The following is a 12090-nucleotide window of genomic DNA, read 5'->3' on the forward strand; positions in this document are numbered from 1 at the left end:
TTCGGCTGGCTGGTTGGATGGCAGGCTGTCTGATGCACCCCTTTGTCTGTGTTCTTTTGCCTTTCTTTATTCCATTTTTCTTATTATTCTTCTTCGTCGTCTTCTTTGTTTTCCTTTTGACATAAACAAAACAATAGTAAAAATAATGATTGCAACAAAAACAAACTGCTGGTGTTGTTGTTGTTGTTGAACATGTGGAACAAGACTAATATGAAACAATGACGAATACTAACAGCAGCAGCAACAACAACAAAAACAACCGAACAAAGTTTCAAAGAAAAAAAAAACTACTAAAAGAAAAAAATCACAATCAGAAGACAATGACAACTAAAAGCCGCTGCAACAGTGGCAGAAGACGACGTCGACGATGATTTTGATGAGTATTAAATCACATTTTACAACTTCAACAAAATCTAAAGAACTTTTTTTCTTCTACTCACAACAATAAATGCCAACAACAACAACTACTACTAGAACATTTTAATACAATAATAACAACAACAACAAAGGGGACAAAGTGCAACGAACATTTTACACAACTACATAAATATTCCTCTCTCTCTCTCTTTGTTTATCGGCCATCAACCACCCCCAAAACTTAAATATTTTGCAAAGGATTTTGTACGGGATGGAAATGTGGATTTTTTAAAAATTCGACTGGCAGAGGCGTGGATTTTTACCGACCAGGGATGGAAATGTATTTTGAAAGAATATTTTTGCAACTTTGCGCGGATTTTTTTAAAGAGGCGTGGATTTAAAGAATATTTTTCAAAGACTGGCAGAATATTTTTTCAAAGACTGGCAGAGGCGTGGATTTTTTAAAGAAATATTTTTTAAAGGCGTGGATTTTTTAATGATTATTTTTTGAAGGATTAACAGAGGCGTGGATTTTTTAATGATTATTTTTTGAAGGATTAACAGAGGCGTGGATTTTTTAATGATTATTTTTTGGCAGAGGCGTGGATTTTTTAATTAGAATATTTTTTTAATGATTATTTTTTGAAGGATTAACAGAGGCGTGGATTTTTAAAGAATATTTTTTTGAAAGACTGGCAGAGGCGTGGATTTTTTAAAGAATATTTTTTCAAAGACTGGCAGAGGCGTGGATTTTTTAAAGAATATTTTTTCAAAGACTGGCAGAGGCGTGGATTTTTAAAGAATATTTTTTTGAAAGACTGTCAGAGGCGTGGATTTTTAAAGAATATTTTTTTGAAAGACTGTCAGAGGCGTGGATTTTTAAAGAATATTTTTTTGAAAGACTGTCAGAGGCGTGGATTTTTAAAGAATATTTTTTTGAAAGACTGTCAGAGGCGTGGATTTTTAAAGAATATTTTTTTGAAAGACTGTCATTAAAGAATATTTTTTTGAAAGACTGTCAGAGGCGTGGATTTTTAAAGAATACTGTCAGAGGCGTTTTTTAGGCCTTACCGAGGCCTTTCCGAGGCGGGGATTCTTTAAAGAATATTTTTTAGGCCTTACCGAGGCCTTTCCGAGGCGTGGATTCTTTAAAGAATATTTTTTAGGCCTTACCGAGGCCTTTCCGAGGCGTGGATTCTTTAAAGAATATTTTTTTAGGCCTTACCGAGGCGTGGATTCTTTAAAGAATGTATTTAAGGCCTTACCGAATAAAGACTATTTCATGAAAGATTTGGCTAAGGTCTGGATTTTGAAAGGTTATTAAAAAACTATCAGAGGCGTGGATTTTTTGAAGATTATTTTTTTCAATGACAATCAGATTTTTTAAAGAACATTTTTCAAGGACTATTCGAGGCTTTGATTAATTAAAAAACATTTTTCAAAGGACTAATTAACGTGATTTTCAAGGACTAACCGAGGCGTTGATTATTTAAAAAAACAAATTTTTAGGACTATCAGAGGTGTTGATTTAAAAAAAAATATTTTATTGAGGACTATCAAAGAGTTTCTAAAGAATATTTTTTGTAAAGAATATATCAAATGCGTGGGGTTTTTAAATAATATTTTTTCAAAGTTTACCCCAGGCGGGGATATTTAAAAAATATTTTTCAAAGTCTACCCCAGGCGTGGATTTTTAAAAAATATTTTTTAAAGTCTACCCCAGGCGTTAATTTTTAAATAATATTTTTCAAGGTCTACCCCAGGCGTTAATTTTTAAAGAATATTTTTTGAGGACAATGAAAATCGCGAAATTTTCAAGGTGTTTTTTTTAAGATTTTTTTTCATGGACTAGCAGATGTTTGCATGGTTTTAAAGAGTTTTATTTCAGTGTACCCCAGGTATTGATTTTTTAATGAATATTTTGCAAAGTCTACCCCAGGTTTTGGTGTAAAAAATATTTCTTTAAAAATCTACGCCCTGGATAACTTTTAAAAAATATTTCTTTAAAAATCTACGCCTTGGATAACCTTTAAAAAATATTTCTTTAAAAATCTATGCCTTGGATTACCTTTAAAAAATATCCTTTTAAAAATCTTCGCCTTGGATAACCCTTAAAAAATATGCTTTTAAAAATCTACGCCTTGGATAACCTTCAAAAAATATTCTTTTAAAAATCTACGCCTTGAATAACCTTCTACGCCTTGGATATCCTTTTAAAAAATATTCTTTTAAAAATCTACGCCTTGGATAGCCTTTTAAAAATATTCTTTTAAAAATCTACGCCTTGGATAGCCTTTTAAAAAATATTTTTTAAAAAAATCTACGCCTTGGATAGCCTTCAAAAAATATTCTTTTCAACATCTACGCCTTGGATAGCCTTCAAAAAATATACGCCTTGGATAACCTTAAAAAATATGCTTTTAAAAATCTACACCTTAGATAAACTTCAAAAAATATTCTTTTAAAAATCTACGCCTTGGATAACCTTCAAAAAATATTTTTTTTAACACCTACGCCTTGGATAACCTTTAAAAAATATTATTTTAAAAATCTACGCCTTGGATAACCTTCAAAAAATATTCTTTTTAACACCTACGCCTTGGATAACCTTTACAAAATATTCTTTTAAAAATCTACGCCATGGATAACCTTTAAAAACATGTTTTTAAAAATCTACGCCTTGGATAACCTTTAAAAAAGTATTCTTTAAAAAATGTATGCCCTGGATAGCCTTTTAAAAAATATTCTTTGAAAAATCTACGTCTTGAGTTGAATAGCCTATAAAAAACATTCTTTAAAAAAATATACACCTTGGATATCTTTTAAAAATCAACATCTCGGATACTCTTTAATAAAATATTGTTTAAACAAATTCCCGCTTCTGTTGGACTTGAAAAATATTCCTAAAAAATTTCCGTGTGGGATAGTCGTTGGGAAAAAAAATATCTGGAAAAATCGAACCGAATGCAAGTTCAAAAATCCACGACTAGAACTCTGATATTCTTAGGGAAAAATTCTTTAAGAACGGACGATTAAAGTTGTGGCTACCCTTGACAAAATGTATCCTATAATATACATAGACCTCGAAAAAACGGCTATGGTTCTGCTAGTCTTTGAAGAAAATCTTATCTATTATTTCATAACCCTTAACTTTTCCATCTTGTAGACTTCATTCATTACATTTGAACTCTTTTTTTCTACTACTACAACTTCTTGTTGTTGTTCTTCTTCTTGGTCGTCGTCTTTGTTGTTCTTGGTGTTTTCCTTCTCGTCATCATTTCTTCTGTGTTGTTTTTTTGTTTTTGTTGCGTTTACTCATAAAAGTTTTTCTTTTGTTTAACACATTTTTCTTTTCTTTCTTTTTTTGCTTGTCTTTGTTTACATCCTTTGTTGTATAATTTGTGTACAACAACAACAAGAAATAGTTTAAATATTTCACTTGTCATTTGTATGTTTTTTTGTTCTTTTCTTTTGCATCCTACTAATGTTGTTGACTTTGGGAAAAAAAATAATTGTTAATTATCATCACATGCGTTACATATTAATTACAGAACTCCCTACACCTTAACTCCCTACTATCCTCCCAACTTCCTCCCTCCTTTATCGAAATATTCAACATTTTATTTTCTTTTTTTCCCATTGTGATTTCTTAATTAAATTGTTATTATGAATAGTTTATAATACGAGTACATACATACATACATAGTTACAAATCAAATATTTATTCAATTCATATTCATTGCTAATGCGCTATATTATTATTGAAGAATATATTTATTTTTCAATAACTACCTGAGGCGCGGATTTCTAAAGAATATTTTTTCAAAGACTAGCAGAGGCGTGGATTTTTTAAAGAATATTTTTTAAGGACTACCGAAGGCGTGGATTTTTTAAAGAATATTTTTTCAAAGACTAGCAGAGGCGTGGATCTTTTAAAGAATATTTTTTCGAAGACTAGCAGAGGCGTGGATTTTTTAAAAAATATTTTTTCAAAGACTACCAGAGTCGTGGATTTTTTAAAAAATATTTTTCAAAGATTAGCAGAGGCGTGGATTTTTTAAAAAATATTTTTTCAAAGACTACCAGAGGCGTGGATTTTTTAAAAAATATTTTTTAAGGCTATCGAAGGATTTTTTTAAAAAAATATTTTTAAGGCTATCGAAGACTACCAGAGTCGTGGATTTTTTAAAAAATATTTTTTAAGACTATCAAATGCGTGGATTTTTTAAAAAAATATTTTTTCATTGTCATAAAAAATTATGGATTTTTAAAAAATATTTTTTCAAGGACTATCAGCGGCGTGGATTTTTATAGTATTTTTTCAAGGACTATCAAAAGTTTAGATTTTTAAGGGATATATTTTTAAGGACTAAAAGGGGTTTAGATTTTTAATGAATATATTTTTAGAGGCCTTCAGATGCGTGGGTTGTAAAAGAGTTTTTTAAGGGCTATCAGATTTGTAGATTTTTTAACGAATAATTTTTTAAGGACTCTCATAGGCGTGGATTTTTTAATGAACATTTTTTTGAGGACTGTCAGAGGCGTGGATTTTTTAAAGAACATTTTTTTGAGGACTCTCATAGGCGTGGATTTTTTAATGAACATTTTTTTGAGGACTCTCAGAGGCGTGGATTTTTTAAAGAAAATTTTTTTGAGGACTGTCAGAGGCGTGGATTTTTTAAAGAAAATTTTTTTGAGGACTGTCAGAGGCGTGGATTTTTTAAAGAACATTTTTTTGAGGACTGTCAGAGGCGTGGATTTTTTAAAGAACATTTTTTGAGGACTGGATTTTTTAAAGAACATTTTTTTGAGGACTGTCAGAGACGTGGATTTTTTAAAGAACACTGGGACTGTCAGAGGCGTGTTTTTTAAAGAACATTGGGACTGTCAGAGGCGTGGATTTTTTAAAGAACATTTTTTTGAGGACTGTCAGAGGCGTGGATTTTTTAAAGAACATTTTTTTGAGGACTGTCAGAGGCGTGGATTTTTTAAAGAACATTTTTTGAGGACTGTAAGAGGTGTGGATTTTTTAAAGAACATTTTTTTTGAGGACTGTCAGAGGCTTGGATTTTTTAAAGAACATTTTTTTTTGAGGACTGTCAGAGGCTTGGATTTTTTAAAGAACATTTTTTGAGGACTGTCAGAGGCGTGGATTTTTTAAAGAACATTTTTTTGAGGACTGTCAGAGGCGTGGATTTTTTAAAGAACATTTTTTTGAGGACTGTCAGAGGCGTGGATTTTTTAAAGAACATTTTTTGAGGACTGTCAGAGGCGTGGATTTTTTAAAGAACATTTTTCTTGAGGACTGTCAGAGGCGTGAATTTTTTTAAAGAATATTTTTTCCAGGGGTAAAGAATATTTTTCAAGGACTATCAGCGGCGTGAATGATTTAAAAAATATATTGTGAGAACTATCATATGCGCGAATTTTTAAGGAATATCTTCCAAAATCTATCTTAGGGTTGGATTTATTAAAGAATATTTTTTCAACGATTATCAGGGGCGTGGATTTTTTAAAGAACATGGGGTACTAGAACATGGGGTACGTAGATTTTTTAAAAAATATTTTTAAAAGGCTTTCAGCCGCGTAGATTTCTTAGGAGTATTTTTTTTCAAGGACTTTCAGCGGCGTGGATTTTTTAGGATTTTTTTCAAGGACTATCATAGGCGTGGATTTTTTAGCAATATTTTTACACGAACTATCATAGGCCTGGATTTTTAAAATAAATTTTTTGTTTTAAAGAATTTTGAATTTTTAAAGAAGTATTCCTAAAAGATATTAATAATTATCTGCGCGATGTGATCTTCATAGATATCCGGGTTGATTTTTAGTTAAAATTGTCCTTAGGTGCTTCATACTACGTGGATTTATAATTCTAAGAATATTTTTGAAGGACTTACGTAATTTTTTTAAAGAATATTTTCTGAGGGACGTATAGCTCTCTGTGTGGATTTATAAACTTATATTTCCTGAGGAACCTCTTTAGCTTTTTAATAGAATATGTATATCTCCCAGGATATATTTTTTAATATTATTTTAACATAGCAATAAATTTATTAAGAATATTTTCTGAAGGACATTCCTAACTATCAGTGTGGATTTTAAAAATATTTTCTTAGAAATTTTCATCGATTTTTTGAAGAATATTTTGTGTGGGACAATCCAATCATAACTATCAGGGTACATTTTTTATAGAACAACATTGCAGGAAAAATTCGGATGTTTTACATATTTTTCAAGAATCTTTAGATCAAAAATCAAAGATTTCTTTGCCAATCCTTTGAATTGTTTCTAATCTAATTTACATTTCGGGTTTTAATCGGTTTAAAATTAATCCTAATACTATTTTTTATTTTCTTTTATTTTTAGGTAAGTTTTCAATATTTTTAAATTTACTGGTACGCCAAAGTAAGTCATGGAAAAAAGTGGAAACAAAGCAAATTATGATTTTCAAATTTTAGAAAAAAATTCCTATAATTTCGATTTGATACCATTTTCCGCGATCGATAACATTTTTCTTTGAGTGTCACAATGAATTAACAAAATAGCGTGTGTCATATCATATAACGCGATGTTTTCTTTATTATTATTATTATTATTCTTATTATGTAAAATTGATGCAAGTGTTTTTCGCATGATTCATCCGCGTCATTATCGTCATCTTCATCCTCCGCATTTTATAAAACAAAATACCCCGCCATTACTCCCCTTCTCAATACGAAATATGAAAACGTCAATAGTTTATTTACAACTGCACAGCTTCTTGATTTTCTATTTTTAAAATATATGGACAGGAGCAGCTACTCTATACTGTTGTATAAATATTTATAAATGTTACTATAAGAAAAAAACTGGAGGCGGAAGGAAGGGACGGGACAATGAATGATAATTTCAGATTATAATGCACTCAATATTGTATGGGCAAATTAGCAAAATGAATTTAATTGCAATTTAATAGAAAATATGATTTAGATTTTCTATTCCGACGCAAAGTTTCAAAAGCTAATGATTTACTTGTAAATTTCGCCCAACGTTGGGTAACTATTTCAAAAATATATTTATATACGACCATTAGTTTATTAAGCTCCTCTATAAAATACATTTAGGTCCTTAACTAGAAGACTTTTTATGCGTTCTCCATACGACGACCTTCAGAATTTCATATTGGGCGCCATTTCTGAGGAATTATTTGAAATTAATTAAAAACACCCTATGGTGGGCGCCAAATTAAAATAAAAATAAATATTTTCCAAACTATTGATTGTAAATGTATTTTAGATTTTTTTTTAATATCACCTTACTTAAACAATTTTCTACAACTTAACTTTTCATAAATGGAATATTCAGTTACCAACTATTTTTGTTCCCACATTGGGCGCCAATTGAAATATTATTAAGTTTATATTTAAACTATTTATGCAAATGGTGAAAAACTACATGAACAGTAACATTTAGGCTACACTTACTGAGAAAAAGATGGAAAACCCCATGTTGGGCGCCATTTAACTTAGTTGTTTATTATTAATTGGACGTCAATTGAAAAAAAAATTGCGCTTATATTTAAACAATTATTTGTGAATTATGAAAAACTACATGAACAGTAATATAAAGGCTAAGCTTAATGAGAAAACCCCACGTTGGGCGCCAATTAAATTAGTTCACCATTGTTTATTTTTATTCGTTGTAATAATCGTCGGGTTTCCTTTTATTTTTTTAAATTCTAAGGAGTTCCCAATCCAAAAATGAAGAACTTTGATTTGAATGGTTTTACAATTGTATGGCTAACGTTGGGCGCCATTTGAAATTAAAATAAATATTTCCTACACTATTGATCATAATTATTATTTCTTATGTATTCGTACGCTATCTTTTAAAATCATCTCAGCTCCATATAACTTTAATGCAACGCTTAATGAAAAAAGGAAGTAATAACCCACATTGGGCGCCAAAAAATTTGGTTGTACATTATTAGCCCAACGGAGTTTCTGTCGAATAAAAATTAATAATGTACAACTAATTTTATTGGCGCCCAAGGTGGGTTATTACTTCTGTTTTTTCATTAAGCGTTGCCTTAAAGTTATATGGAGCTGAGATGATTTTAAAAGATAGCGTACGAGTACATAAGAAATAATAATTGTGATCAATAGTGTAGGAAATATTTATTTTAATTTCAAATGGCGCCCAACGTTAGCCTAAAATTAAGAGCTTTCATTTGAATGATGTTACCAATGCATGTCTTACGTTGGGCGCCAAAACATAGACCCCATAAGTTGATAGTATATCCAAGATGAGTGGTTGACCTTTAAATTGATACCAATTATATTGTCGTATGTATTCGGATGTGGGAGTTACATTTAAATATTTACACGTGCTTACATACTGAGATATTTTTAGTAACCCATTAACACACTAGAAGGCGGAAATATAGTGCTGATCGCTTTTAAAGTTTCCATGAGGTTCCGGTTATGGTCAAGGACAACGCCTATAATTTGCGGTGATGATCATGTCGATCTATGTGCCACAATTATAAGCAGAATGTTACAATGGAGAATGAATCTGGCCAACTAATTTGATGGGCTTTTGTAATGATCTGTCATTATTCAGCGGGTCAAGTAAACCAAGACCTTTCTGTGTAAAATGAAAAAAAAAATGGATATTATGATATAAAACATAATTCGAAAAAGATGTCACGGCAAGAAATAGGAGCTATTGACCTCTAATCGGTTCAGAGGGTGCAAATAGTTGGAGAAAGTTAGAGTTCCGAGGTAGTTGTGTAGGGTATCATATGGTCGGCCCCGTCCGACTATACTGCTCCGCTCTCTGGTTTTCAAAACTATTAATATTGACTATTTTTCTATTTACCCATACGCTGTGTTTGAATATATCTAATCTCAATTTTTTTTAGAAATGAACTTTTTCTCAAACCTAATATGGAGTTACCAACTATTTGTATTCCCACATTGGGCGCCAATTGGAACGTAATTTTGCTAATATTGGAACTACTAATTGGAAATGTTGAAAAACTGCTGCCTTATCATTAACTTCCTGGCTTTGTTTAATGAAAACAAAAAAAAAAAAAAAAAAAAAGTAAAACCCCACGTTGGGCGCCAATTAAATTAGTTGTTCATTTATTTTTATTCGCTATTGCAATCGAAGGGTATCCCCTGTATTTTTATAAATTCTAAAGAGTACTAACCAAAAATTATTTCCTATCCTTTGAATAGTTTTGGCATTGTGTGACTTACGTTGGGCGCCATTTTTAATTAAAAAAGTTAAAATCATCTCACCTCCAAAAAAATCTCTTACAAATCATTTAGTGATTTGTAATGGTGTCATAATTTGACACCATGCAAGGTTGAACTTTTTCACACAATCGAATATTGAGTTACCAACTATTTCTGTTCGCACACCTCGACCCACACAGAAATCTCCAAACATTGTCTGTTTGTTGGTTAGCAAAATGTTAATTGGAATGACAAATAGTCATTGGTTAACAACGGCCAACAAGCAAGCCATAAATGCTGGAGCAAATTTTGTATTTCTGGCATTATAAATAGACTTGACAAATAGTCGCGCTGGGGTGTCGTACTCGTACATGAATGACTATGTTTTGTTTTGCGGAACAAGTTTAAACAAAACGAATGCTAATCAGCTGGCATATATTGACAAGTTCATTTTCCAAGAAAAAATAAACAAATAAAAAATTATAATAGAAAACAATAAATGGAGTATGGAAAAAGACAAAAGTGAAAATGTTATAATTAATAAAAAAAAAAAAAAATTCGAAAATTTTCAAAATTTAATGGAAGATTTTTGGTTTGGAAATTTTTGAAATTTTGTGTAAGAGAAACATTTATGGAAGCTTCTAAGCAATTAAATCAAACTACCTCTACATAACTTTATCAAAATTCGCTTCATTAATTCGCCTGCCGATTTTGTTGAGACAATATCGGTTTCCTAGCTTTATCAAAAACCCCTCTAGAACTCCCCTATCGATTTTTTGCCATTAAGTTGTTGTAATTGAATTCTGTTCAAATATTACTGGCGCCAATATCCCATCTCAAAAATATAGAAAATCGTTATAAAAATTACAGTTTATTTTAAACTGCCCACAAATTCTTCAATGATTTATTTGAAATGATTTTCGTTTCAATTACAATATAATACCGCATATAAATGATATTCCACCCTCTCGCTCATTAATTTGCCAACCATTGTTATATCTCCTCCTACGGCTGTATCGATTTTATAAACAATTCAAGGTTTTCTATAGATAACTTCGTTGGTCTTTTGCGGACAATTATTTTTATCCTTCTACCTTTTTGGCATTCTAAATCGGGTATTGAATTGAACGGCAATTTAATCCTCCTCCTACACGCACCACACATAATCATCAGCCGCAACAGCAGAATTTCAATGCAATTGAAATTATCATAAATTATAAGAAAAACAATTGCACCGACTTTTCAAAGAATTTTTTTGTAAAGGTTATAGATTTGCAAAGGCGCTGCATTGGCGTTCTGTCGTCCACGGAATGCGTTTAAAATGATGACAAAAAAGCGCACGTGAGAATTTACATAATTGGCAAAGAAACTAACAAGAACTCAATGCAGTCGAAAATTGTAGAGTCTCATGTTGGGCGCCATTTGGAAAACAACTAAATAATTAAAAAAATGTAACTAGAACCAGTAAGGAAAGTAGTAAATTCGAACGGGGCCGACTATATGATACCCTTTACCACTTTGGGTATATTCAACAGATGGAATCCTAACGGACGTCGCATTATTGAAGGACCAGTAAAATGAAGTTGGATCCATAAACATGTCATTCCGCAACCTATACTAAATTTTGGTCAGATATAGAGTGGCTCCGCTTTGGTAGTTCTATTCAGTTTGGTAGTTCTATTCAGTAAATAAATTCGTCTGATCGGGTTAGGAGTGATCCTCGCTCGTATCGGGGCATAAGTCTTCTTCCAGTGCTTGGAAAAGTGCTGGAGAGGATTATGGTGGCACAGCTTAAGGATTGCGAAGGTACGTCATTGTATAAGTTCGGGTTTACCGAGGGTAGAGGTACTGTGGACGCGTGGCGGCATGTGCAAGATAGCCTGAGCGGGTCAAATTCCAAATATGTCCTTGGCATATTTGTGGATTTTAAAGGCGCATTTGACTTCATTTTATGGGATAGCGTGCTCACAAGCTTGTCAGAGGTCGGGTGTAGGGAGATCGCTCTTTGGGCAAGTTATTTCCAGGATTAGGAAGGCTTGTGTCGTGGGAGCCAGTGCTTCGGTCTGGATGGATGTGCAGCGGGGTTGCCCACAGAGTTCCATTTGTGGTCCATGTATATGGAATCTCATGATGGATCCTCTGTTGAGGGAGCTAGCGGCTTCCTTCAAGGTCTGTGCATATGCGGATGACCTTCTCATCATGTTTGAAGGGGATAGTCGCCTTGAACTGGAAAATGGTGGTGAGCAAGCTATGCAGATTGTGCAGGCTTGGAGTGACCGAGTTGGAGTGGAGGTGGCTACCGAGAAGACGGTGCTGATGCTGCTGAAAGACAGATTGGCGCGCAGTCGTCCTCCCTGCGTTCGAGCTGGTGAACGCGGCATAAGGTATTCGTGTACTGTTAAATATCTCGGAATAACAGTGTCAGAGCGTTTGAATTTTCTTCCACACTTCGATCGGTTGAAAGAGAAGCTGACAACGGTCGTTGGGACCATCAGGCGTGTTTTGCGGA

The 12090-nt window shown here is 32.4% G+C and overlaps 1 protein-coding gene across 1 annotated transcript in view; it reads left to right on the forward strand.

The window, feature by feature from the left end:
* The first annotated feature begins 11711 nt into the window (after window positions 1-11711).
* LOC133335476 (ubiquitin carboxyl-terminal hydrolase 43-like) overlaps window positions 11712-12090 on the forward strand; it is a 68633-nt gene continuing 68254 nt past the window's right edge. Inside the window, exon 1 of the mRNA XM_061543750.1 lies at window positions 11712-11978. Coding sequence (XP_061399734.1) covers window positions 11712-11978 — 267 coding nt within the window. The remainder of the gene's footprint in view (window positions 11979-12090) is intronic.

This window comes from Musca vetustissima, unplaced genomic scaffold (assembly GCF_032173495.1).
Source record: "Musca vetustissima isolate MV318-11 ecotype Yass unplaced genomic scaffold, APGP_CSIRO_Mvet_v1 utg83696, whole genome shotgun sequence".
Lineage (NCBI taxonomy): Eukaryota > Metazoa > Arthropoda > Insecta > Diptera > Muscidae > Musca > Musca vetustissima.